General features: G+C 43.3%; 1 protein-coding gene across 5 annotated transcripts in view; it reads right to left on the reverse strand.

The window, feature by feature from the left end:
- The window catches only part of scaf8 (SR-related CTD-associated factor 8), a 381141-nt gene that overhangs the window by 318644 nt on the left and 35307 nt on the right, over positions 1-27190 (reverse strand). For 3 of the 5 annotated variants that reach the window (XR_005461998.1, XM_038808444.1, XM_038808445.1), the window contains one exon: positions 24399-24482. The exons of 1 other annotated variant lie outside the window; for it this stretch is intronic. Coding sequence is in view for 2 of the 4 variants with exons in the window: in XM_038808444.1 (XP_038664372.1) it covers positions 24399-24482 (84 nt within the window). In the remaining 2 variants the exon portion in view is untranslated. Of the gene's footprint in view, positions 1-24398; positions 24485-27190 lie in introns of those variants that run through there. One more of the 5 variants, XM_038808447.1, reaches the window with a different exon arrangement.

Genomic DNA, 27190 nt, shown 5'->3' on the forward strand with positions numbered 1-27190 from the left:
ATTGTGAGCAGTTTGGGCCCCACATGTAAGGAAGATGGAATACCTTGGAAAGGGTCCAGAAGAGGTTCACAAGAATGATCCCTGGAATGAAGAGTTGTCATACGAGGAGCGGTTGAGGGCTCTGGATCTGTAGTTGTTGGTGTTTAGAAGGGAGAGGGGGATCTTACAGAAACCGAGGCCTGGATAGAGTGGAATTGAGGGGATGTTTCGACTAGTAGGAAAAACTAGAACCAGAGGGCACAGCCTTAGGCTGAAGGGATGATTCTTTAAAACAGAGATGAGATGGAATTTCTTCAGTCAGAGGGTGGTGAATCTGCGGAACTCTGCCACAGAAGGCTATGGAGGCCAAATCGCAGAGTGTCTTTAAGACAGAGATAGATACGTTCTTGATCAGTGGGGGAGGAGGGGGGGAAATCAGGGATTATGGCGAGAAGGCAGGAGAATGGGGATGAGAAAAATATCAGCCATAATTGAAAGGCGAAGCAGACTCGATGGGCCAAGTGGCATAATTTTGCTCCTGTGTATGGGCTTATGGAGAAGTGCTAGTGCTTTTCAGTTTCCCACCAGGACTAGCTGTTTGGGGGGGGGGGGTTGCCATTTTGAATGGCGATTACCCATTACAGCTGTCTGGGGTGCAGGTGGGTCAGGATTGGGCCCAGCTCCATAACTAAATTTCACCAGCCTGGTGTGTAGGTTCAAGGGGGACTTGCAGAGGTGGGATAGCCTCCACCTGTCAGTTGCGGGCCAAGCGCAATCCATGAAAATGAATATCTTGCCGAAGTTTCTATTTTTATTCCAGTGTCTCCCAGTCTTCCTGCCAAGGGCATTTTTCGGGGAAGTGAAGCGACTGAATCACATCTATATTTGGGACTGGAAGGAAAGGATTCTTAAAACTGTGCTTCAGAGAGGATGACAGTCGGAGGGCTTGGCCTTACGGAAGCTTATGTATGACTACTGGGCGGTGAATGCCGAGAAGGTGCGGGGTTGGAGTAGAGAGCCAGAAGCAATGTGGGCAAGGATGGAGACAGGCTCGTTGTAGGGGGTCAGGTTTGTGGGGTTCGGCATCGATGCCATTCCAGTCACACCAGGGACGTACTCTAGTAGCCCAGCGGTGGTGGTGATGCTGAAGATATGGAGGTTATTTCGGCAGCATTTTAAATTAGGGGAGGTGTCAAAATTGATGCCAGTCCCAGAGTATCACTTTTTTGAACCGGCTAGATTGGATGCGAGGTTCTGGGGCTGTAAGGAGACGGTGGTGGTTACACTAAAGGATCTATTCCTGAGAGGGTGATTCAGGAGTTTGGAGGAGTTGAGGGAGAAGTTTGGGATCCCGCAGACTGAAGCTTTTAGGTATATGTAGGTGCGGGATTGGAAACCTTTCCCAACGTTTCCGGTGATGTCTCCCACTTCTTTGCTCGGAGGGGGTGCTGTCGGTGATGAGGTTGAAGAGTCACCATGGCAATTTATGGGAGGATTATAGAGGAGGATGCAGTGGCTTTGGAAGGGGTAACGGCCACATGGGAGGACGAATTGGTTGGGGGTGGGGGGGGGGGGGGGGGTTTGTGGTGCGAGGTGTTGTGGAGGATGAATGCGTCGACCTCCTGAACAAGGCTGGTTGAAAGTGGTGGACTGGGCACACCTGACGAAGTTGTGGACCAATCTGTTGTTTGAAGGGTTCGAGGAGGTTTGTGAGCAGTGTGGGAAGGGGCCAGACAACCATGTACATAGGTTTTGGTTGTGCCTGAAGTTGGAGGTGGTTCTGGGGCTCCTTCTTCAGCACCATATCAGCGATATTGCAAATGGATTTGGAGCCCAGACCCCTGGCAGCCATATTTGGGGTGACAGTCCTACTGGAGCTAGTCAGGAGTGGGGCAGATGTTTTAGCCTTGGCCTTGCTGGTGGCTAGAAGGCGGGTCCCTGTTGGTGTGGAGGTCAATTTCTCCACCCAGTGCCTCCGTGTGGTTGGGGGGCATGATGGAGTTTGTGTTTGGAGAAACGTATGTTCACCTTGAGGGGAATGTGGAAGGGTTCATATGAGATGGCGTCTGTTTTTTCCCCTCACTTTAAGGAACTAACCTCGATCAGCTGCTATAGTGGGTGGGGGGGGGGTTTGTTTCTGCTTTATGGATGTTGGGAGAGTGGGATGGTTTTGAATTATTTATTTCTGCCTTAAGTTTGTATAAAAGTTTGAAAATGTTATTGAACTATTTCCCTCCAAAAAGATGACATAGTAAAAGACAAAGCTAAATATCCAAACTTGTTGATGGCAAAAAGATAAATATAGCTCAAAGTATAATATTTTAAATAGATAGACAGATTACGTGAATGGGGCAAAACTGAAAAAAAATGAATTGCAAGGTGGGCAAAGCGCAATCATTCACCCTGGACCTAAAAAGGGTAGAACAGGTTATTTGCTAAATGGAAAAAAACTATCAACAGTGGAGGCCCAAGAGACAGAGCCCAGATCATTAAAATGTCATGTAACGGTGCAGAAAATAATCAAAAAGGCTAACAGAATACTGGACTTAATAACTAAAGAGCTAGAATACAAAGGATAGAAATCATGCTTCAGCTGCACAAAGCCCTGGTAGAACCACACTGGAGTTGTTCTGGGCACCCCACATTAGGAAGGATATAGCAACATTGGAGTGAGTGCAACATAGCCATCATGATACTTGGACTCCAAGGGTTAAACTATGAGGGGAGATTGCACAAGTTAGTATTATATTCCCGAATTAAGATAGTTATGCAGTGATTTGACCCAAATTTTCAAGATAAAGGGAACAGTGTGCATACACAAGTGCCTTCTCATTTTTCCATTGAGGAGTATGTCTGTCTCGGTGGTTCCTCTTTTTTTGTGTATGTTTATGACTCTCCTCTCTTGTATGTGCGTGTGTGTCTGTGACTCTCCTCTCTTCTTCAGTGGGGGGGCTCGAGTGTGCATGTGTGGGCGTCAGTGACTCTCCTCTCATTTGGTGGGGTATGAGTGTGGATAGTGGTTGGGGGTGTTGGGTTTTGGCCAGGACCAGATTTCTGGGATGAGGTTTGGGAGTTACCTGGGCAACAGAGCAGACCAACCTTTAGTTGGCAGGTCTAAGGACAGTCAACAAGGATCACAAGCTGCAACTAGGCTGGTTCAGTCCACTAAGCAGAGGGGATCCAGTCAGGCTAAAATAATCTGGTGAGTCAGGTGATGCTTGCTGTAACCAATGTGTCATTTACCTTGGTGACACAAATGAGAAGTTGGAAGCTAAAAAGTAAAAATAAGCTAGAATTTCTGACATCAGACGTGACACACCATGAGACTTCTTCAAAGTACAGGAATCATTCAATAATCAAGACTTTTAAAATATTAGGAAACTTAAGCTCAGTGATTCATCTCTTACACCTGAATAAGATAAATCAATCACATTTCCAGGATCCGAGTACATAACTTGCAGCAATTTCCAAATACACTACCGAGAGCGTGCTGTATCATTGTAGGTACTTCTGCCCTTGGGCTTTCTGACACAACTGATCACTTGATCCATTCCAACCAATTATTTATAAAATTAAAATGTCACAATAGCATATCAGGTGTGACTAAAGTTTGATACAGAAAGCATGACAAACAGGAAATACACAGTTACAAGACCTTGAATACATTTTTATATTTCCTTCGCGCTGTTCACGTTGAGGAGTGACAACCACTGTTGGATTACCACTCTGCTGCTTTTTACTTATCTTAGACCGGAACACTCCTCATTTCTTGCCCAGACTTCCAACCTGGGCCACTTGACAACTGTACCTGCTCCAGGAATCCTTCACTTGTAGTGTAGGAACATCCTTTTTTAAAGTTTGTCTCCCTTTGTTTAAAGGTCACTTTGACAAGCCAGGGAGAAACAGTAACAGTGTATGGTTAAGTGGGTGAAGGGATGAAGGCAAGGTAAGGGTGTAGGGTGGGCCATCAGGGTGGGTAGTCAGGGGTGTAGTCATGAGGGGGCAGGTTGTTGGGGAGTGCTGTGGGAAGTCCTGGTGTCTCTAGTATAGTTACCCAGGAATTAGAACTGGTTTTAATTCTAATTTTTTCCTAGGAAGCTATTCTGCTGAGCGAGTCGGAACCATCCAAAGTCTCCAATATTAAATCAAGGGTTTTGTAAGTTCCAGGCGCAAGGGGATTATCTAGCGGAATTTGAAACTTACGAGACAATTCCTATGCAGACCGCGCAAGAGGACTTCCAAGGAAGCCCCCAGGACAAGGGCAGCAGATGCATGGTAACATCACAACCTGCAAATTCCTCTCCAAGCCACACACCATCCTGGCTTGGAACAATACCGCCGTTCCTTCACTGTTGCTGGGTCAAAATCCTGGAACTCCCTCCCCAACAGCACTGCGCGTGTAACTACACCACATAGGGCCAAATCAGTTCACGGCAGCAGCCCAGGGATTAAGTATGGATAACATACATTGGCCTAGCCAACAATGACTACATCCCAAGGAAAAAATGAAAATAATTCTAGTAACACAGAGGAAATCAGTGACATATTAAATAATCTTCCCACTCTGCCTGGTATACGTTTGTATAAAATGGGGAAATTTCTCAGTCATAGATGTGCCTTTGATTTAAAGATTAAATTAATTACAGAACTCAAAGTCTCTTTTTGTTAAAGTGTAGCAACAGGATTATGGCTTCACCTAGTCTGTGAGGCTGGGGAAATGTTTTAAAGTTATTTTGGATAGACAGTTTCTATTTTTGTGTACAGAAACTTTCAATGTCCATTGTAAATAAATATGGCATTGGGGTACAGTTGGCAGTTAACCACCTCTTTAGCGTAACTAGGGTGCTTCTGCACTAAAGGGTTCCAATCTATGCCTCATTCAATGGATGATCATACCAAAGGGTACATTAGCTTGGAAAAATTTAAATGGTATATATGAATTAAGCCACTTGTTATCGAATGGTTAGCTTGATGCCACAAAATTAAGTTGTCCGCATTTCTCTACTTACACAGTTTAACCATTGGAAATCAGTATCCTGACACGTTTGTCCGTATTCACTTATTGAAGGGAAGGGAACTGGAAGTTGGTAGAACAAAACCAAGGAATGCTGAAGAGAGCTAACCTAATAAAGGAGTCAATGAAAATGAAAACGGTGCTCCGAAGAGTTGCGGGCCCTCCCCCAATCAAGTAGCCCTCGAAAAATCTTAATTGTGATGGGGATAAGACCAGAAAGTGGAGCTGAAGATTATCATTTCAAGATCAGTCATGATCTCATTGAATGGTGGAACAGGCTTGGATGGGCCGAATGGCCTGCTTCTACGTCCTAAGATCTTATGATCTCTGCCTGAGCTCTGAACCACTACCTTTCTGTAGCTTCTCTCTAACCATCCTCTCAATGTATTCCCTAAACTCACCTTTACAAGACCCTATTCCTTGACTCTATTCTCAATAAGCCACTGACCACTCAAATGATAGCTGACACTGGAAATGCAACCCTCACCTCAAGCGATATCTCCTTCCCTTCAAAAATGACTACCATCAAACCTTTAAATAATCCCTTAACCCATATCCTTAGCAATTATCATCCATTTCCAGATTCCCTTTGGTTTCCAAAAGCATTAACCTTTCACTTTTAAGCCGTTGCTTGGTTCCTCTCTCCTCCATTGGGCAACTCCAGCACTCCAGCAATGGTCTTCACAGAATCACAACTGTTACAGCACAGGAGGCCATTTGCCCATCATCTGTGCACCAGTTCTGCCAACGAGAACCATGGCTCAGTGCCATTCCCCATACCCCTGCACATTATTTCTATGCAAATATTCATCCAATGCCCTCTTGAATGCCTCAATTGATCCTGCCCCCACCACACTTCCAAGTAGTGCATTCCAGACCCGAGCCACTTATGTGAAAAATAATTTTCTCAAATCACATTTGTTTTTTTTGCAAATCACTTTAAATCTGTGCCCTCTCGTTCTTGATCCATTTATGAGTGGGAAGTTTCTCCACATCTACTCTGTCCAGCCGCCTCCTGATTTTGAACATCTCCATCAAACCTGCTCTGAGCAGATGTTTGTGGTCCAGGCGAGGGGACAGGAGAGGCGATTGGGGGGGGCTGCCGTTTAGATTAGTAGGGGGAAGCTTTAGATACCTAGGCATTCAGGTTGCGCGGGAATGGGACCGGCTGCATAAATTACATCTGGCCTGGCTAGTAGACCAAATGAAGGACGATTTTCGGAGATGGGACGCGCTCCCGTTGTCATTAGCTGGGAGGGTGCAGACGGTGACGGTCCTCCCAAGAGTCCTGTTCGTGTTTCAATGTCTCCCCAATTTTATTCCGCCGCCCTTTTTTAAACGGGTCAACAAAGTGATCTCTGGCTTTGTTTGGTAGGCAAGACCACGCAGGTAAGGAAGGTAATGCTTGAGCGGAGTTGGGGAAAGGGCGGGCTGTCGATGCCAAATTTTAGTAACTATTACTGGGCGGCGAATATAGTCATGATTAGGAAGTGGGTGGTGGGGGAGGGGTTGGCTTTGGAGTGTATGGTGGCGGCTTCATGCAAGGACACCAGTTTGGGGGCATTGGTAACTGCACCTCTATCTCACCGGCACGGTACTCCACCAGCCCCGTGGTGGTGGCGGCCCTGAGAGTCTGGGGGCAATGGAAGAGACATGTGGGAGCAACGGTCTGGTCCCCAATCTGTAATAATCACCGGTTTGCCCCGGGAAGTATGGATGGGGGTTCCAGATATGACGAAGAGCAGGGATCGAGAGGATTGGGGATATGTTTATAGAGGGGAGCTTTCAGAGTATGAGGGCCCTGGAGGAGAAGTTTGGGTTGGTGAGGGGAAACAAATTCAGGTATCTGCAGGTGCAGGACTTCCTACGTAAACAGGTGTCAACCATCCCGCTCCTATCGCTAAGGGGGATTCAGGACAGGGTAGTTTCCTGAGGGTGGGTAGGAGAAGGGAGCGTCTCTGACATTTACAAGGAACTTATGGGGTCAGAGGAGACGCAGACCGAGGAGCTGAAGCGCAAGTGGGAGGAGGAGCTGGGAGGAGAGATACAGATGGTCTGTGGGCGGACACGTTGAGTAGAGTCACCGCATCCGCAACATGTGCCAGGCTCAGCCTGATACAATTTAAGGTCGTTCACCGGGCTCACATGACAGTGGCCCGGATGAGCAGATTCTTTGGGGTGGAATACAGGTGTGCAAAATGTGCGGGAGGACCAGCGAACCATGTCCACATGTTCTGGGCATGTCCGAAGCTTAGGGGATTTTGGCAGGGGTTTGCAGATGTCATGTCCACGGTGTTAAAACAAGGGTGGCACTAAATCCAGAGGTGGCGACATTCGGGGTGTCAGAAGACCCGGGAATCCAGGAGGAGAAAGAGGCAGATGTTCTGGCCTTTGCTTCCCTGGTAGCCCGGAGATGGATACTATTAGCTTGGAGGGACTCAAAGCCCCCGAAGTCAGAGACCTGGCTATCTGACATGGCTAGCTTTCTCTGTTTGGAGAAAATCAAGTTCGCCTTGAGAGGGTCACTGTTAGGGTTCGTCCGGAGGTGGCAACCGTTCGTCAACTTCTTTGTGGAAAATTAATCATCAGGAGTAGGGGGTTAATGAAGGTGGGACTTGTAAGGGAGTGAGAAGGCCTTTGCACTACGTTTATAGTTTCATGTACATTGTTTGTGTTTATTGTGTTGTTATTATAATACCAAAAAATACATCAATAAAATGTTTACTAAAAAAAAAAGACCTGCTCTTAGTCTTCTTCCCTCCAAGAAGAACAGTCATAGGAACACAGGAACACTGGTAGGTCAATCAGCCCCTCGAACCGTTTCCCCATTCAATGAGATCATGGCCGATCTGTGACCTAACTCCATATACCTGCTGTGGGCCCACATCCCTTAATATCTTTGCTTAACCAAAATCTATCTACTTCAGATTTAAAATCAACAGCTCTAGCTACAACTCTTGCTTATGGGAGAGTTCCAAAACTCTATCACCCTTTGAGTGAAGAAGTTATTCCTAACATCTCCCCATAACAATCTGGCTCTAATTTTTAGACCATGGCCCAGAGTTTAAGAATCACCAACCATGGAAATAGTTTATCTTTATCTACACTGTCCTTCCCTGTTAATATCTTTAATACTTTCACCCGAACTTATAAAAGAGTGTGAAAATAGGTATAATTTGACTAATTTCACCTCGTAACTCAACCCCTGTAAATCCAAGTGCCATTTCTGTCAACCTACACTCCCTCCAAGGCCAAAATATCCTTCCTAAGGTGTGGTGCCCAGAAATACTCTCAGTACTCTGGGGTCCAACCAGGGTTTTGTATAGCTGCAGCATAACCTCTGTCTTTATACTCTAATCCTCTAGATATAAAAGCTGGCATTCCATTAGCCTTCATTATTCATTTTTGCACTTGTTCCTGGCATTTTAAGGCACCATTAGTTCCATTATTTTCCTAGTTACTGATGCTGTACTTACATTAATTGTATTAAGTTCCTGTCCTCAATCGACTATTAATTTTTCAGAACTTATGGCAAGTTAGCCCTCCTTTTCAACTGTCCCAACCTCCACAATATAATAATAATAATCATCGCTTATTGTCACAAGTAGGCTTCAATGAAGTTACTGTGAAAAGCCCCTAGTCGCCACATTCCCGGTGCCTGTTCGGGGAGGCTGATACAGGAATTGAACCCGCGCTGCTGGCATTGTTCTGCTTTACAAGCCAGCTGTTTAGCCCAAAGTGCTAAACCAGCCCCAATTCTCATAACTGAAGCTTCTCATCCCTGGAACCAATCTTGTAAACCTCTTCTGCACTCTTTCTAATGTAATCACATTCTTCCTATAGTGTTGTGCCCAAAACTGCACAATATTCCAGCTGAGGTCCAACTAGTGTCTTATACAAGTTCTTGTATTCCATGCCCCAATTAATAATGACCGCAATATGATTTATTAACTATTCTCTCCACCTTGCCTGTCACCTTCAATGATCTATGCACATGTACATTGAGCTCCCTCCGCTCTTACACTCCTTGAAGAATGTTACTCATTATTGTACAATATCTCTCCATGTTCTGATTACCAAAATGCATTCTCATGCTTCTCACTGAACTTCATCTGCCACCTATCCGTCCACCACACCAACTTGTCTGTGCCTTTTTGAAGTTCACACTGGCTCTTCAGCTTCGAAGTTTTGCCTCATCCAGAAACTTTGAAATTGACCATTATTCTTTGCTTACTATTCATAAGCCAATTTTGCATCCACGTTGCTACTGTCCCTTTTATTCAATGAGCTCTAACTTTTAAGACTATAAGAGTAGAATTGGGCCATCGAGTCTGCTCCGCCATTCATTCATGGTTGATATGGCTCTCATCCCCATTTTCCTGCCTCCTCCTCATAACCCCCGATTCGCCTTTCAAGAACCTATCTTTCTCTGTCCTAGACTCAGTAATTTGGCCTCCACAGCTTTCTGCGGCAACGAGTTCCACAGATTCACCACCCTCTGACTGAAGTTTGTTGTGTGGCCCTGTATCGAATGTCTTCTGAAAGTCAATGCACACCAGATCAACAGCATTACCCTCATCCATCCTTTCTGTTACCGCTTTTAAAAAACTGCAGCGAGTTAAACACAATTTCCCCTTTAGTAATCCATGCGGCCCCTTCCTAATCAACCCACATTTTTCCAGAATAATTGCTTTGAGAAGCTTGCCCACAATTAATTGCTGGGGCTATCCTTACAACTATTTTTGAACAAGGGTGTAACATTTGCAATTCTCCAGTCCTCTGGCACTTCTCCTCAGTCGAGAGAAGATTGTAAGATTGTGGCCACACCCCTGAAAATTCCATCCTCGCTAATTTCGGTATTCTTTGATGCACCACATCCAATTCCGGTGCTTTGCCAGCTTTCAGTATTGACCGTCTATTCAACTTTCCCTCCCCATCAATTTTGAACCCTTCTAGGGACAGAATTTCCTCAGGTGTCATCATTACTTGGGTAAAGAGGGATGCAAAGTTTTGTTTAATACCTCAGGTGTGCCCCCTGCATAAATTCCCTTTTAGGTCCCCAATTGGCCCTACTCGTTCTTTTGTCAATCGTTTACTAGTTACATGCCTATAGAAGACTTTGGGAGTCCCCTTTCTGTTGGCTTTCCTCATAATTCCTCTTCACCCCTCGATTGAGCACCCCCCCCATGATTTTATCTCAGTAACCTTGTGCATTGCTGCAACCTCCTTTTTCCAAACTCTGCATTCATGTGACTTCAACCTCTTGTGCCATTCCCTCACCTCACAGTGGCAACCATGCCTTCAGTGCTTAACTCCTCCCTAAACTTCCCTCCTTTGGCAAAATTTTGGGGGAAAATCCAATCTTTGGAATAAGTTACCAGGAAGTGTGAATTTGCTGGAAGGGTTCACAGCAGGTTGGATAAGTTCGGAGTGCGGCCAACCTACAAAAGTCGGGTGGATACAGAGGGATGTATGTGCAAGATGATCCCTGCACCTTGTTTGACCATCTTCAGGGTTAGAGGGGCATTTTCCAGTGTGACTTCTTCTCCCCTCTCCTAGAAGATGCCTAGCTGAGGATGGGGTTGTGAATGTAGTGATGGCATCTAGACAGCATATGCGACACGCTCAACCAGCAGCCCAGCTAATCTTTTGCTGCGCTTCATTTTTGGCCACCCCTCTTAGTTTCTCCTCCACATCCAATGTTTTGATAACATCACTTTAAGGTTTTGGGGCATTAAACATGCTTGTGCCCTTTGTGCTACAGCAGCTCAAAAAATATATATGTTTGTTGTATAACAAAGCTTTTGAAATTCATTTGCCAGCTCTTCGAATATTTCTGAAAGATATGAGAGCAGAAAAAAAAAGAGATGTAAAAGAAAAATATTCCAACAATTCTGGCAATGATACTGATGCATCTAAGGATTTCAAATCAAAACTTTAATGGAGAAATTAAAAGACAATTTAATAACCGAACCATGAAATTGGTAATATTGGTAATCATTTAGCTTTTATTGCTTGAATCCCTACTTTGGAGCAACTGAATGAAAAAGGGAGGAAAAAAACATTTTCGGTGATTTTGTTGGGAACGACAAGACAGTACAGTAGGACTTGAAATGTAATTACAATCACATATCACCATCAATTTATTATTACTGGGTCAACTTCACATAGGCTATAGCACTTTAGGAAGATGGCCCATCATTGCCATCCTAAAGGTAATAAATACTGACCTTGACAGTGGCACTCATACCCAGAGAATGAATTAAAGAAGCAGTTAATATTTAGCAGCAACATTCTTGTTAGAGTGCCACCTAGTGGTGTTCTGGACAAGTTGACATTTTAATGTGCAATACATAGCAAGATAATGGTGTAGGATGCAAGGGTTTGTTAACAGGAAGTGTATACCTTATACACTATTTGACTGATAACTTCCAGTTTTTACTCCTCCTGAATGACGCATTGATTTTCTGGTGTAACTAATTTCTGCACTTCTGTTCATTTTTAACTTTATTGGTTTAGAATTTGTAATGACTGAAAAGTTGCCAGCATTTGCTGTCAAACTCCAAAGAAACTAACAGCAAAGAGAACAAGTCCAGAAGTTGCTCTCAGTGATTCTATGCTTCACCCAAGTGTGCATATTTGAGGCAATCCCCGTTCCCCTCCACAACCCCGAAAATCAACACGCTTACAAAAATCAACTGAATTTTCAAAGTCATCCATCCATACGGTATTAGTCTTATTGTAAAAACTCTTTTAAAAGTTGCACCTTTTGAATCGGAGATAACTGAGCTTTTAACAGTGTATTAACTTCATAATTACTGCTGAATATTCTCAGAATTATTGCAGCACAGGAGGACGCCTTCGGCCCACCATGTCTGCACCAGCTCTCCAAATGAGCAATTCCCTTGGCGTCATTCGTCTGGTAACCTTGCACATTCTTCCTTTTCAAATAACAGTAAATCATTTTTGAATGCTTCGACTGAACCTGCCGACCCCAGTCTCAGGCAATGCATTCTGGACCTTATGAAAAAGTTTTTTTCTCCTATTGCTTTTGTTTCTTTTGCCTATTACTTCAGATCTGTGCCCTCTTGTTCTTGAGCCTTTCACGTGTAAGAATTTATCCCCATCTACTCTGTTGAGACCCCCGATTCTGTATACCTGTCAAATCTCCTCGCAACCTTTTTTTCGCCACTCTATCTCCATAACTGAAGTTCCTCCATGGCCTTGAAAGGCTTATTTGATGTTTCTGGAAAGTCAAATTTCTCAATGATGAACACGTGATTTTAATGATTGTTCTTTCTTATGTGAATATGTCACTTTGATTGGCTGCCGGTCTGCCAACAGTTCTGCTACTACAAGGCGAGTTGGCACAAAATTTAAATTGCCACCGAGAAAGGGGGGAAATTATTCCACAGAGATCACTAAATCTTTGTGGGTTACTTTCCTAAGACCATAGGCAAATTTTGCCATTGATCATAAATTCACACCAATTTTCTTTAAATCTCTTCAGACAACTCATTATTTGCACACTAAAGAGACTGACAACTTACTGCCAGTTACCAACTTTATTAGGTTGGAATAGAAACGGAAATTCTTAAACACATTACAGGAAGCCAAGAACCATCCTGGAAATACTGAAATATGGTTTTTGAAGGAAATCCTGATACTTAATAATGGCATAACATTTTGGAAAACCAATTATTTACATATACCAAACTACCATAAAAAGTCTCTTCCTAGCTATATATTTTAAGACTGAACGGAGGCTTTATGATCATATCGGTTCTTGACGCACCTGGATCAAATGAATCTTTCCATGGATGCCTTTTACAAGAGTATATTTCTTCTGACTAGATTAGTTTCAATACCATTTGAATTTGCATTAAAACTCTCAATTTAGAATTCAGAAGGTTGGAAGAGACGTTGAAACGATAAAAAATCTTTACAATAACTTAATCACCATGTTGAAAAGTTTGTTCAATTATGTTTTATGCCAATATCAAGGTCAGTCACCCAACAAACAGCTTGGATACACACTCTAAATTAGTCTTTATACTTGAGAGTTAAACTGCAAGTTCTTAGCACTTTAAAGAGTACTACAGATACTAACTTAATTCCAACCGCTTGGGACAATTGAAACATTTCATAGAAGGGGAAGCAGTAATTTTAATCTATTCTGGTGCATAACAACCCAGATGTGCTGAAATTGTGTACATCATAAAAAGGTGAACACAGAATGGAATTTTAAGAAGAAATGTTTGCCGCATAGTGATAGATAGGTTCTTGATTAATATGGGGATATTGAGTTATGGGGAGAAGGCAGGAGAATGGGGATGAGAAAAATATCAGGCATGATTGAATGGCGAAGCAGACTCTATGGGCTGAGTAGCCTCATTCTGCTCCTATGTCTTATGGTCTTATAACAGAACTCAGGAAGTGTGAAGCAATGAAATGAATACCTTGTGATCAGAAATAAACATGCATACATTCCCTTCCAATGCACATAATTCAAACATATCACTGGCTTTTACTGCTGACCAGCTTTTCAACCTCTCAGCTTTTTTTGTAAACAAAGCTGTGTTTTACTTACCAGCAGAAGAACCCACCAGCTTTAGCTTTCAGTAGGCAAAGTTGCAAACAAATGGATACAACCGTAATTTTAATTCTGATATAGAGCATGAGCAGCTCCTATGAATTCTGTTACTCTAGGTGGCAATTTTGAAAAATAATTTGAAAAATAACACTGAAAGATCTTAAATTGGCAGTACATAAGGAGTCACTCGATGCATTATTTTGTTTCCTGTCCCCAAAAAAAATCTTTGCTGGACAAATCCAAAACAAATCCCACAGCTTGGTGGCTTCTCACTGTTCTCATGGATCCCTGGTTCAAATAGCTATCAAATTTTCTTTTAAAAAGATACACTGGCTTGCCTCAACCACCCCATATTACAAATCAACTCGTGCTTCATCTATCTTCTGGAGAAATAAATTCATCCTAACATTTTCCCTAACCGGAGAAAATAATCTTTCCCTATTCACCCAACTAAAATATTTCTTAATTTTAAAAATCACCGTGCCCTCTAATAGTCCTAACTCAAATTTATCCTTAAAGCTAGTTTTATATTGCTGGTATCATTTTGGTGAATCTATGCTGTATGCTGCTTTCTATAATGAGATATTCAAAGATATTCACACAGCACTTTTAACTGTGGTATAACCATTGTCTGGTACAAATTTATAATAATAATTTTTTTTTAAAAATGGTATCTACTTTAATCAAAATCCCAAATGCTACCGGTCATTTTTATAGGTACAGAATTATACAGAACCTACAGCCAAAAGCAGGCCCCTTAGCCCAAATCATTTAGAACATAGAACAGTACAGCACAGAACAGGCCCTTCGGCCCTCGATGTTGTGCCGAGCAATGATCACCCTACTTAAACCCACGTAACCCGTATACCCGTAACCCAACAATCCCCCCATTAACCTTACACTACGGGCAATTTAGCATGGCCAATCCACCTAACCTGCACATCTTTGGACTGTGGGAGGAAACCGGAGCACCCGGAGGAAACCCACGCACACACGGGGAGGACGTGCAGACTCCGCCCAGACAGTGACCCAGCCGGGAATCGAACCTGGGACCCTGGAGCTGTGAAGCATTGATGCTAACCACCATGCTACCGTGGTGTTTATAATTCAAATAAGTTTCCTTCCATTACAGATACCTCATCTCACCCTATCAGCGCATCTTTTTATTTCCTTCCCTCATGTACTTGTCTAGTTTCCTTCTGAAAGCATCTATGCTATTTGCCCCAACTACTTTCTGTGGTAGCCAGCAACGTGCCCGCTAAGCTGCATGGTCCCACAGAAATATGAATGTCTCCGCACAGGCTGTGCGCAAGTCAGCCCCTTAAAATTACCACGCAAGTCGCAAGTATGGTTGTGTGAAAGAAATTAAAAGGTCATGTACCTTAACAAACTGCCTCTGCACTCAAAAAAATTAGAGCATATGTTTGTAGCAAGTTCCACTTTTTAACCACTCTTTGACTAAAGATATTTCTCCTTATTTCACTATTTGAGTTATTAATGAATAACCTCCATTTATGACTCCTTGTTTTGGATTCTTGCACAAGTGGAAACATTCTGTCTACATGAATCCTGCCCAACTCATTAAAGATTTTAATGGCCTCTATCTAGTCATCGCCAAGCTGTTTTCCAAACACAAAAGCCCAACAATGCACTTTTTAGGAATTATTAAATTTTTCCTCAGCGATTGTGTAGTAACAATGCTCCTCAAATCAGCAGCAAATTGTTGCAATAATATTTACGTTAGCTGTTTTATTACTATACTAAGACATACACCATCCTATCCTGAAGATGCCGAAACACAATAGTGTTACTGGGTTATGGAAAGTAAGTTACTTAGACATGGTTGGACATTTTCAGATTTGTATATTTTGCAGCAAGGGTGTCAGGATCATAAGTGGTAGAAATGCTTATTTGACCTTCCATGATTATGTCCCAAGACCAAAATTGATGAGAATTAAACTTGTATATATATGAATGCCATCCCAACACCCCGATTATGCCTTCTTCTCTCATGTTCCTCCTGCCCAAGGTTTCTCAAATGGTTAGTCAGTAATTGCTATACATGTTCTTGCAAGATTATAGCCAATAATTATAACGTTTGAATTTTTTAAAAAATCAATAACTACTCCATCCGTAACTACAGTTGCTTTTTCCCATCACCTATTTTGTTTTAACTGCAAGCAGATTTTACTAAAAGCATCAATTTTAAAATATTGGAAACAATTACCTGAAGAAAAAGCAGGTTAACATTTAACATGTGATAGAACATAGAACATTGAACACTACAGCGCAGTACGGGCCCTTCGGCCCTCGATGTTGCGCCGACCTGTGAAACCATCTGAAGCCTATCTGACCTACACTATTCCATTTTCATCCATATGTCTATCCAGTGACCACTTAAATGCCCTTAAAGTTGGCGAGTCTACTACTGTTGCAGGCAGGGCGTTCCACACCCCTACTACTCTCTGAGTAAAGAAACTGCCTCTGACATCTGTCCTATATCTATCACCCTCAATTTAAAGCTATGTCCCCTCGTGTTGGTCATCACCATCCGAGGAAAAAGACTCTCACTGTCCACCCTATCTAACCCTCTGACTATCTTATATGTCTCTATTAAGTCACCTCTCAGCCTTCTCCTCTCTAACGAAAACAACCTCAATTCCCTGAGCCTTTCCTCGTAAGACCTTCCCTCCATACCAGGCAACATCCTAGTAAATCTCCTCTGAACCCTTTCCAAAGCTTCCACATCCTTCCTATAATGTGGTGACCAGAACTGCACGCAGTACTCCAGGTGCGGCCGCACCAGAGTTATGTACAGCTGCAGCATGACCTTGTGGTTCCGAAACTCAATCCACCTGCTTATAAAGGCTAGCACACCATATGCCTTCTTAACAGCCCTATTAACCTGGGTGGCAACTTTCAGGGATTTATGTACCTGGATGCCGAGATCTCTCTGTTCATCTACACTACCAAGAATCTTGCCATTAGCCCAGTACTCTGCATTCCTGTTACTCCTTCCAAAGTGAACCACCTCACACTTTTCCGCATTAAACTCCATCTGCCACCTCTCAGCCCAGCTCTGCAGCTTATCTATGTCCCTCTGTATCCTATAACATCCTTCAGCACTATCCACAACTCCACCGACCTTCGTGTCATCTGCAAATTTACTAACCCATCCTTCTACACCCTCTTCCAGGTCATTTATAAAAATGACAAACAGCAGTGGCCCCAAAACAGATCCTTGCGGTACACCACTAGTAACTGAACTCCAGGATGAACATTTGCCATCAACCACCACCCTCTTGTCTTCTTTCAGCTAGCCAATTACTGATCCAAACCACTAAATCACCTTCAATTCCATACTTCCTTATTTTCTGCAATAGCCTACCGTGGGGAACCTTATCAAACGCCTTACTGAAATCCATATACACCACATCAACAGCTTTACCCTGATCCACCTGTTTGGTCACCTTCTCAAAAAACTCAATAAGGTTTGTGAGGCATGACCTACCCTTCACAAAACCGTGTTGACTATCGCTAATCAACTTGTTCTTTTCAGATGATTATAAACCCTATCTCTTAACCTTTTCCAACATTTTACCCACAACCGAAGTAAGGCTCACAGGTCTATAATTACCAGGGTTGTCTCTACTCCCCTTCTTGAACAAGGGGACAACATTTGCTATCCTCCAGTCTTCCGGCACTATTCCTGACGACAAAGACGACATAAGATCAAGGACAAAGGCTCTGCAATCTCCTCCCTGGCTTCCCAGAGAATCCTAGGATAAATCCCATCTGGCCCAGGGGACTTATCTATTTTTACCTTTTCAAAATTGCTAACACTTCCTCCTTTTGAACCTCAATTCCATCTAGCCTGGTCGACTGAACCTGATTGTTCCCTCGACAACATTGTCTTTCTCAGTGTAAACACTGACGAAAAATATCCATTTAACGCTTCCCCTATCTCCTCTGATTCCACACACAACTTTCCACTACTATCCTTGATTGGCCCTAATCTTACTCTAGTCATTCTTTTGTTCCTGACATACCTATAGAAAGCCTTAGGGTTTTCCTTGATCCTATCCGCCAATGACTTTTCGTGTCCTCTCCTCGCTCTCCTTAACTCTCCCTTTAGGTCCTTCCTGGCTAACTTGTAACTCTCAAGTGCCCTAACTGAGCCTTCATGTCTCATCCTACATAAGCCTTCTTCTTCCTCTTGTCAAGTGCTTCACTTCCTTAGTAAACCACGGTTCCCTTGCTCGACAACTTCCTCCCTGCCTGACAGGTACATACTTATCAAGGACACGCAGTAGCTGTTCCTTGAAAAAGCTCCACATTCGATTGTACCCATCCCCTGCAGTTTCCTTCCCATCCTATACATCCTAAATCTTGCCGAATAGCATCATAATTGCCTTCCCCCAGCTATAATTCTTGCCTTGCGGTATATACCTATCCCTGCCCATTGCTAAAGTAAACATAACCAAGTTTGTGATCACTATCACCAAAGTGCTCACCCTACATCTAAATCTAACACCTGGCCGGGTTCATTACCCAGTACCAAATCCAATGTAGCCTCGCCCCGTGGTTGGCCTGTCTACATACTGTGTCAGGAAAACCCCCCTGCACACAACTGCACAAAAACTGACCCATCTATAGTACTCGAACTATAGTATTTCCAGGTCAATATTTGGAAAGTTAAAGGTCCCCCATAACAACTACCCTGTTACTCTCGCTCCTGTCGAGAATCATCTTTGCAATCCTTTCCTCTACATCTCTGGAACTATTCGGAGGTCTATAGACAACTCCCAACAGGGTGACCTCTCCTCTACTGTTCCTAACCTCGGCCCATACTACCTCAGTAGACGAGTCCTCAAGCATCCTTTCGACCGCCGTAATACTTTCCTTGATTAACAATGCCACCCCCCCCCCCCCCTTTTTACCATCTCTCTGTTCTTACAGAAACATCTAAACCCTGGAACCTGCAACAACCATTCCTGTCCCTGCTCTACCCTGTCCTCCGAAATCGCCACAACATCGAGATCCCAGGTACACCAACCCATGCTGCAAGCTCACGCCACCTTATTCCGGATGCTCCTGGCGTTGAAGTAGACACACTTCAAACCAGCGTCCTGCTTGCCGGTGCCCTCTTTCGAACTTTTAACCCTATCCCTGCCTCACTACTCTCACATCCTTTACACTGAGGGACTACAATTTAGGTTCCCATCGCCCCTCTGAATTAGTTTAAACCCCCCCGAAGAGCACTAGCAAATCTCCCCCCCAGGATATTGGTACCCCTCTGGTTGCAGGTGAAGACCATCCTGTTTGTAAAGGTCCCACCTACCCAGAATGAGCCCCAATTATCCAGGAGAAACCAAAACCCTCCCTCCTGCACCATCCCTGTAGCCACGTGTTCACTCCTCTCTCCTTATTTCTCACTTCGCTAGCACGTGGCAACGGGTAACAACCCAGAGATAACAACTCTGTTGTTCTAGCTCTCAGCTTCCACCCTAGCTCCCTGAATTTCTGTCTCAAATCCCCATCTCTCTTCCTACCTATGTCGTTGGGTACCTATGTGGACCACGACGGGGGCTGCTCCCCCTCCCCCTTAAGGATCCCAAAAAACACGATCACAGACATCACGAACCCTGGCACCTGGGAGGCAACACACCAACCGTGAGTCTCTTTCGTTCCCACAGAACCTCCTGTCTGTTCCTATAACTATGGATTCCCCAATGACAAGTGCTCTGTTCCTCTTCTCCCTTCCCTTCTGAGCAACAGGGACAGACTCTGTGCCAGAGACCTGTGCCCTATTGCTTACCCCCTGGTAAGTCGTCCCCCGCAACAGTATCCAAAACGGTATACTTGTTATAGAGGGGAACACCACAGGGGATCCCTGCACTGCCTGCGGTTCCCTCTCCCTCCCCTGACGGTAACCCATCTACCTTCTTCTTTTACCTGAGGTGTGACTACCTCCCTGTAACTCCTCTCAATAACCTCCTCCGCCTCCCGAATGATCCGAAGTTCATCCAGCTCCAGGTCCCTAACGCGGCTCTCGAGGAGCTGGAGTTGGGTGCACTTCCCGCAGATGTAGTCAGAAGGGACACTAGAGGTGACCCTTTCCTCCCACATTCTGCAGGAGGACCATTCAACTGCCCTAGCCTCCATTCCCACTGAACTAACTTCCCAACTACTGAAAAATAAAAAATAAAAAACTTGTTAGTTTAGCAATCCAACGGACAGAACTTTTTTTTGGTTAGAGGAGGAGGATGGGTGGGAGACACTACGTAAGTAATGTTTCGGGTAAAGCTGTCACTCGAGAACAGCCCCTTCACAAACCACCTTCAACTTACGCTGACCGCACTGCACGTATGCAAATCTCCCCGGAACAGCCAATCAGAAGCTCTGCTCTGCTGCCCTCTGCTGGATGCTTGCCTTCCGTCGAACTCCTCAGGTCACTGATGCAGGTGCACCTTCACTTACGCTGACCACAACTGCACATATGCAAAATCTCCCAGGAACAGCCAATCAAAGCTGCTGCTCTGCTGCCCTCTGCGATAACTCAGTTTGGACCCAGTTCTGCTGAAACGTCTACAACTGAGAGTTGAACCCGTGAATCTCTAGTAATTTTTGTTTTTATTTCCTTTAGCGATTCTGGTGTTCTTTTTCTCAATTTCAATTAAGTGAAATGTTGTATCGACAAATTGACAGCTGGGATATGTTTCACCTCCAAATTCTCTCCATGTCGTCTGCTACACTCTCGCCATAAATAACCCTGGCTATGCCAGTGGTTCCCCTTGGTTTCTGGTTAACCTTGCCAGGGCTGAAAGCTCTGTCTACCCCCTTAACAAAGTTGATGAAGCAAAACAGGTGGAACCAAGGACCCAAAACCAAATATTTCTGAGAAGGCCCAGACATAACACCATTATCAGTACAGTTAGAAAGGAGGGTTACATGCCTCCAGAGGTGCACAAATATGATCCACCAGGGAAGCCCAGGACAGGAAAATGACCTGAACCCTCATGGAATAATTGGATCAGCCCTTTTGCACAAATGCTTTGTTGCTGATGCTGCAAACTCAGCATCATTTTGATCCACAAGCTTAATCTACGCAAAAGCTTTAACACTCAAATATTATACCATAACCAAATTTAAGAAGAATTAAAGACTTGCACTGTTATAACTTATGACTGAGAAATGGTTTTTTTCTTAAACAGCTGGATATATCTTGAAGTCTACAATCATTATCTTGACTGTACTGCTGAATTGCGAGGTTACAAAATAATTTTTTACTTTTTTTCCTTTAGACTGAGAACTTCAAGATCTTCAAGAAACCTCCTAGAATTATGAACTAGTTAATCCCCAATTTTCCATCCTCTTTACTCAAGAGTGCAGTCTTTAAGGGTCAAAGGTTCTTCGATAAAACCATTCTCCAACTGTCTCAAAAAACATTCCACTGAAATTCAGAGGTTTCCTTGTGAAACAAAATAATTCTCCATTAATTTCCTTCCTAATTTTACAACATAAAATCACATCTGAAAATAAATAATTTCCTATTCAAGGTATCACTAGGTCAGAGGTGAAAAGGAATATACAATGGGAAGAATATTTAAATTATCGCTGGAACTTTTTGGTTGTCAATGTTCTTAGTGAAGGAGAATGCATTGACCTAATGCTTTAGTCACCCAAACAATTGATGCAATACCAGAACAATTGAGAACTGTTAGTTCTCATGTGGCTTAAGTAGAGGATATAGAAGCTTAAAGAAGGGCCCTATGTAGCCCGCATCAGTCCCTTGAATAAATAAGAATGTTGTCAACCACTATTGGACCATTCTATAAAGCTGCCTAATACATTTTATTTGGAACCAAAACTACTCCCCATCAATAAGTTAGAATTAAAGCTCCAAAACAAAGGGGCCCAACCCTAACAATCTGGAAGTAATTTTTTTAAACAAGTGTAGCAATGGCTATGCAGGGTTAGAAATTCTGGGTGTCAGAACATGGTCTGAAGATATCAGCTGTTTCGAATGCATCACGTCTATTTGAAATTTGGCCACAGCACTGCAGCGCTCAGGTTTTCAGCCATAATGGGTCCAATAGATATATTTCATGAGCCTTGTGAGCCACATATGAAATTTAAATCACAGTTCCCATTAATTTGCACATCTCAGGCTGGGATTACAAATAGATAAATCCTACCGCAGGGAACGGTGCTGGAAACCCAACTATTCACAATATATATTAATGATTTAGATGAGGAAACAAAATGTAATATCTCCAAATTTGCAGATTTGGAGGGTGAGCTGTGAAGAGGATGCAGAGATCCTGCAGTGTGATTTGGACATGTTGAGTGAGTAGGCAAATGAATGGCAGATGTCGTATAATTTGGAGAAATGAGAGGTTACCCACTTTGGCAGCAAAAATGAGATGGCAGACTTAGCTGAATGGCCATAAATTAGGAGAGGGGAATATGCACAAGACCTTGGTGTCCACGTATACCAGTCACTGAAGGTAAGCCTGCAGGTAAAGACGACAAATTATATGTTGGCCTTCATAGCGAGAGGATTCGAGTATGAGAGCAGGGATGTCTTGCTGCAATTATACAGGGCTTTGGAGAGGCCACATCGGAATATTGTGTGCAGTTTTGGTCTCCGCATCAGAGTAAGGATGTTCTTGCTCTAGAGGGAGCACAGCGAAGGTTTACCAGACTGATTACTCGGTTATGGGCCAGGGTTTAGAGAACCCTAAAGTGTATCATGAAGTTCACCTGACCCACAACTTTTAATAGATTGTGGTTATGGGAGCACACGGGCCTACTCTGCAGGTGTGATGCAACAGAGATCTACAGTACTTTTAAATTCAAACAATGTTTATTTATGAACCCAGTTAACACTTTATAAACCCACAGTAAACATCTTAACAACTATCAACGCCAATAAATCCCCAAAGAATACAGTACTCTATAAGTAACTCTTAATCTTTCCTTGCAACATCCATAAGACAAAAATAACCTTTTAACACAGAGATCAGATTTAAATTTACTATTGAGAGGAGTTCTCACTTTTAAACTAGTAAGTGATTTGAAGACATTTCTTTCAGGCAGAAAATCAGAATTGCACTGGTTTTGCTGGATGCAGCTTCCAATCTGCAAAACTAAACTAAACACACCCTGTAGCTGCAAGTCCAAAGCAAAAGCAAAAGCAGACAGCCAGCCCAGCTCCACCCACACTCTGACAGCACTGATAAACACCTATTTCTTAAAGGTACATCCACTACAGCTATTTTATCAACCCCCATTTCTTAAAGATACTCTCACATGACAACCGGGATGACAGGACTTTTGTACGAGAAGAGATTGAATTGGTTAGGATTATATTTACTAGAGTTCAAAAGAATATTTGGGGGGGGGGGGGGGGGGGGGGGGGGGGGGAGGAGAGAGATGGATCTCATAGAAACCTTTTAAATTCTGACAGAACTAGACAGGAAGTATGCTCCCAGTGGTGGGATTAGATTGAATTGGATTTGTTTGTTGTCACGTGCACCGAGATACAGGGAAAAGTATTTTTCTGCATGCCGCTCAAACAGATCATTTAGTACATGAAAAGAAAATATGTAATACAGCAACACAAGGTACACAATGTAAATACAGAGACACAGGCATCGGGTGAAGCACACAGGAGTGTAGTATTAATCAGATCAGTCCATAAGAGGGTCGTTTAGGAGCCTGGTAACAGCGGGGAAACTGTTTTTGAATCTGTTCATGCGCGTTCTCAAGACTTTTGTATTTCCTGCGCGATGGAAAAAGTTGGACAAGCGAGTAAGCCAGGTGAGAGGGGTCTTTGATTATGCTGTCTGCTTTCCCAAGGCAGCAGAAGGTGTAGATGTAGAGGGGTGTGCCCAGAATAAGGGGTCATAGTCTGAGGATACAGGTAGACCATTTAGGACAGAGATGAGGAGAAGTTTCTCCACCCAGAGAGTGGTCGGGCCTGTGAAATTCGTTACCACAGGAAGTAGCTGAGGCCAAAAGATTGCATGTTTTCAAGAAGCAGTTAGATTTAGCACCTTTAGGCGCAGGGGAATAAAGGATATGTGGGGAAAGGGGGATTAGATTATTGAGTTGAATGATCAGCCATGGTCATAATGAATGGCAGAGCAGGCTCGAAGGGCCGAATGGCCTCCTCCTGCTCTTCGTTTCTATATTGAACTTTCCCTTTCCAAATCTCAGATCCAAAAATAAGTACAATCCTTTCCAAACCTCCAGGTCTATAAAATGTAAAAAGTTCAAAACACTCAAGAAGAAAATAAAACCTAAATATGACCCAATTTCCTTGGCTTTACGAGCCTGATTTATGAACTCTCAATGTATGGAGTCCACAAAATAATTTTGGACTTCACAGGTCTGAAGAAACAGAAGTCCAGAAAGACAAATTTAGACATTGGAAAATAGAATATGTGGGAATGAAAGCGACTTTGTGAAACCAGAAAACTTAACATTTATTGTGGTGCGTAAAGTTTCACAGAATCACAGAATAATACAGTGCAGAAGAGGCCCTCGGCCCATTTTAAGTCTGCATTGACATGAAAAAATACCTGACCTGTCCTGCTTCTATTTTCTATGTTTCTACCTATTTGCCAGCACAATGACATGCCAAGTGCTCAGCCAGGTACTTTTTAAAAGATGTGAGGTAAGCCGCTTCTTGATTATAATTAACCATTAACGAAACAAAAGTTGTGATCACATTATTTTGCAATACAAATTCAGTAACAATGCACCTGTTTTAAAGCGAAAGGTCAGATCAATTTTAGAATTTACCTTAATAGACTTGATAGCCGCCTTTGTCACCTGGTTCATTTTAGCCCTGGAGATAGGTGGCTTATACTCATTTAACGAGTACAACTAAAAGAAAAAGACAACAAATTGTGAGAATGGAGAAACAAATAAAAGTTCTTCACCACGTAAACTTAAATGCATTGTTATTCCAGTCTTTTACAACGTACGTCAGGGTCTGCAAACATTTGAAATGTTCGCATACATTTGAGAATCCTTGAATGGTGTGTAAATAACCTGACCATGCAACTTCCCCTCCTACCCCACATTAGCCGATCTTACAAATGGTACTATGTTCAGGTGTTGTCCCTCTGCCATCCTACCCCTTTTCCCCCAAAAAACCCTTAATCTACTGTCCTTGAAACTGCCATCCCATTTTCAATCTGAACATGCTGTTGCCTTTAAAATTTATTCCCACCTTTCCTGAAACTATGAATCTCTGGCACAGTACTTCAAAAAGTCACAACGGCATTCTGTGTGACTGTCACAAAGGTAGACTTTCTCTCCTCATCCTTCTTGATCCAGCTATAGCCATTGACGTGGCCATGTTATCCTCCTCCAATGCCTCTCCACTGTTGTCCAGCTAGGCTTGGCTGCTCTAACCTGACTGCACTTTTTAATGTATCTAATCATAGCCAGAGAATCACTTGCAATGGCTTCTGGTATCCCCCAGGAATCTATCCTTGGCCACCTCCTAGTTTAATTTTGAATTCCTCGTTCTTGCTTTCAAAACTCTCCATGACCTCAGCCCTCCCTATCAAATTTCTTCCATCCCACGGCCCTCCAAGATGTCTGCGCTTTTCTAATTCCGGCCTCTTGTGGATCTTTTAATTTTTTTTTACTCCACCATTGGTGGACGCGCCTTCGAAGTTGACATGCTCTGGAATACCCTTCCTACACCTCATTACCTCACCCTCCTCCTTTAATACACACCTCAAAACCAACCTCTTTAACCAAACTTTCGATCACCTGATCCAATATCCCCTCACGTGGCTAGTATCATACATTGTTTCGTAAGCTCCTTGGCATGCTTCATTATGTTAAAGGCATATTTCATTTGCAATATAAAGAAACAGTAACACTAAGAAAAGTTGGTAACTCCAAAGATTATTTGTGTGAGGTGCTCCAGTGCCCCATATTAAGTTGTAATGATTGTAAACTGAAGACATGGCAGACCACATGGAACTGAGTAAACAGAATTTGTGATGTAATCCAGTGTAGTGCAAATGCATGAGGTCTGTTAAAGAAATCGTGAGATGAAGCATGCCTAAATAAAGCAAGTACAACCATTCAATTTGTACTATTGATAAGTGGTTATCAAATGTTACTTTTATACTTTTCCTCACATTTCTATGTTTAGTATGCTTGCTCAGAGCAAAATAAGGTAAAAACAAAATTTCAGAAACAATTGTATAATTTCTACAGAATAAAATCTGGCATCACAACTTTTTTCTGTCCATTCCGTTCCAAGACCACCAAGCAATGCATTTTTAAAAAAACATTCTTCACTCATTAAAAGATGTGCACCTTGCATATGGAAAAACACAGAAAATAGGAGACCATTCAGCCCTTTGAGACAGATCTGTCATTCATTATGATCATGGCTGATCATCCAACACAGCAACCCGTTCCCACTTTCTCCCCCCCCTCATACCCTTTGATCCCTTTAGCCCCAAGAGCTATATCTAACTCCATTTTGAAAACACAGTTTTGGCCTCAACTATTTTCTGTGGTAGCGAATTCCACAGGCTCACTACTCTGAAATGTATCCTCATCTCGGTCCTAAATGGTCTACCCAGTATCCTTAGATGTGACCCCTGATTCTGGACTCCTGCCATCAGGAACATCCTCCCTGCATTTACCCGGTCTAGTCATGTTAGAATTTTATAGTTTTCTATGAGCCCCCACCCCTCATTCTTCTAAACTACAGTGAATATAATCCTGACTGACTCAATCTCTCCTCATATATCAGTCCTACCATTAGTCTGGTAAACTTTTGCTGCACTCCCTCCGTAGCAAGAACATCCTTCCTCAGTTAAGGAGACCAAAGCTGTACACAGGATTCCAGGCGTGGTCTCACCAAGGCCCTGTATAAATGCAGAAAGACATCCCTGCTCCTGTACTCAAATCCTTTTTACAAAAAATATTTTTATTGAAGGCATTTTCACACAGCAATATCAGCATACATATCCAGACTGCCCCCTCTCCTCCCTCCAACCCACACTCACCTTTTTCTCTTATCAAAACAAACCCCAAACAAGGGACCCTAACCCTAACCCCCCCCCCCCCCCCCCCCCCCCTCCCCCCAAAACTTTAAAGAAGTTGATCCACCTCAAGAAGAAACCCTTCTGCAAAACCCTGATGGCAAACTTTCAAGGTGCAGAAACTCTGCCAAATCTCTCACCAGTGTACCCACCCTAGGCGGCTCAGTGCCCCCCCCCCCCCCCCCCCCCCGGTCACACAAACATCTGCCTCCAGGCTATCAGGGAGGCAAAGGCAAACATGTCTGCCTCTCTTCCCACCTGCACTCCGGGAACCTCCGACACTCCAAATCAGAATCACCCGCACTCCCAGAATCTTTGACATTATGTCTGTAGAAACTTTCCAAAACCCCTCTAGCCTGACTTGGCCAGAACATAACATATGAACATGGTTCGCCTGTCCCTTGCACACCACCCCACACCTATTTTCTACTCCTCCAAAGAACCGGCTCATCCTGGACACCATCGTGTGTGCCCCACACACCACACTGAGCTGGATGAAACTCAGTCTTGCAC

Source organism: Scyliorhinus canicula, chromosome 1 (assembly GCF_902713615.1).
Source record: "Scyliorhinus canicula chromosome 1, sScyCan1.1, whole genome shotgun sequence".
NCBI classification, from domain to species: Eukaryota; Metazoa; Chordata; class Chondrichthyes; order Carcharhiniformes; family Scyliorhinidae; genus Scyliorhinus; species Scyliorhinus canicula.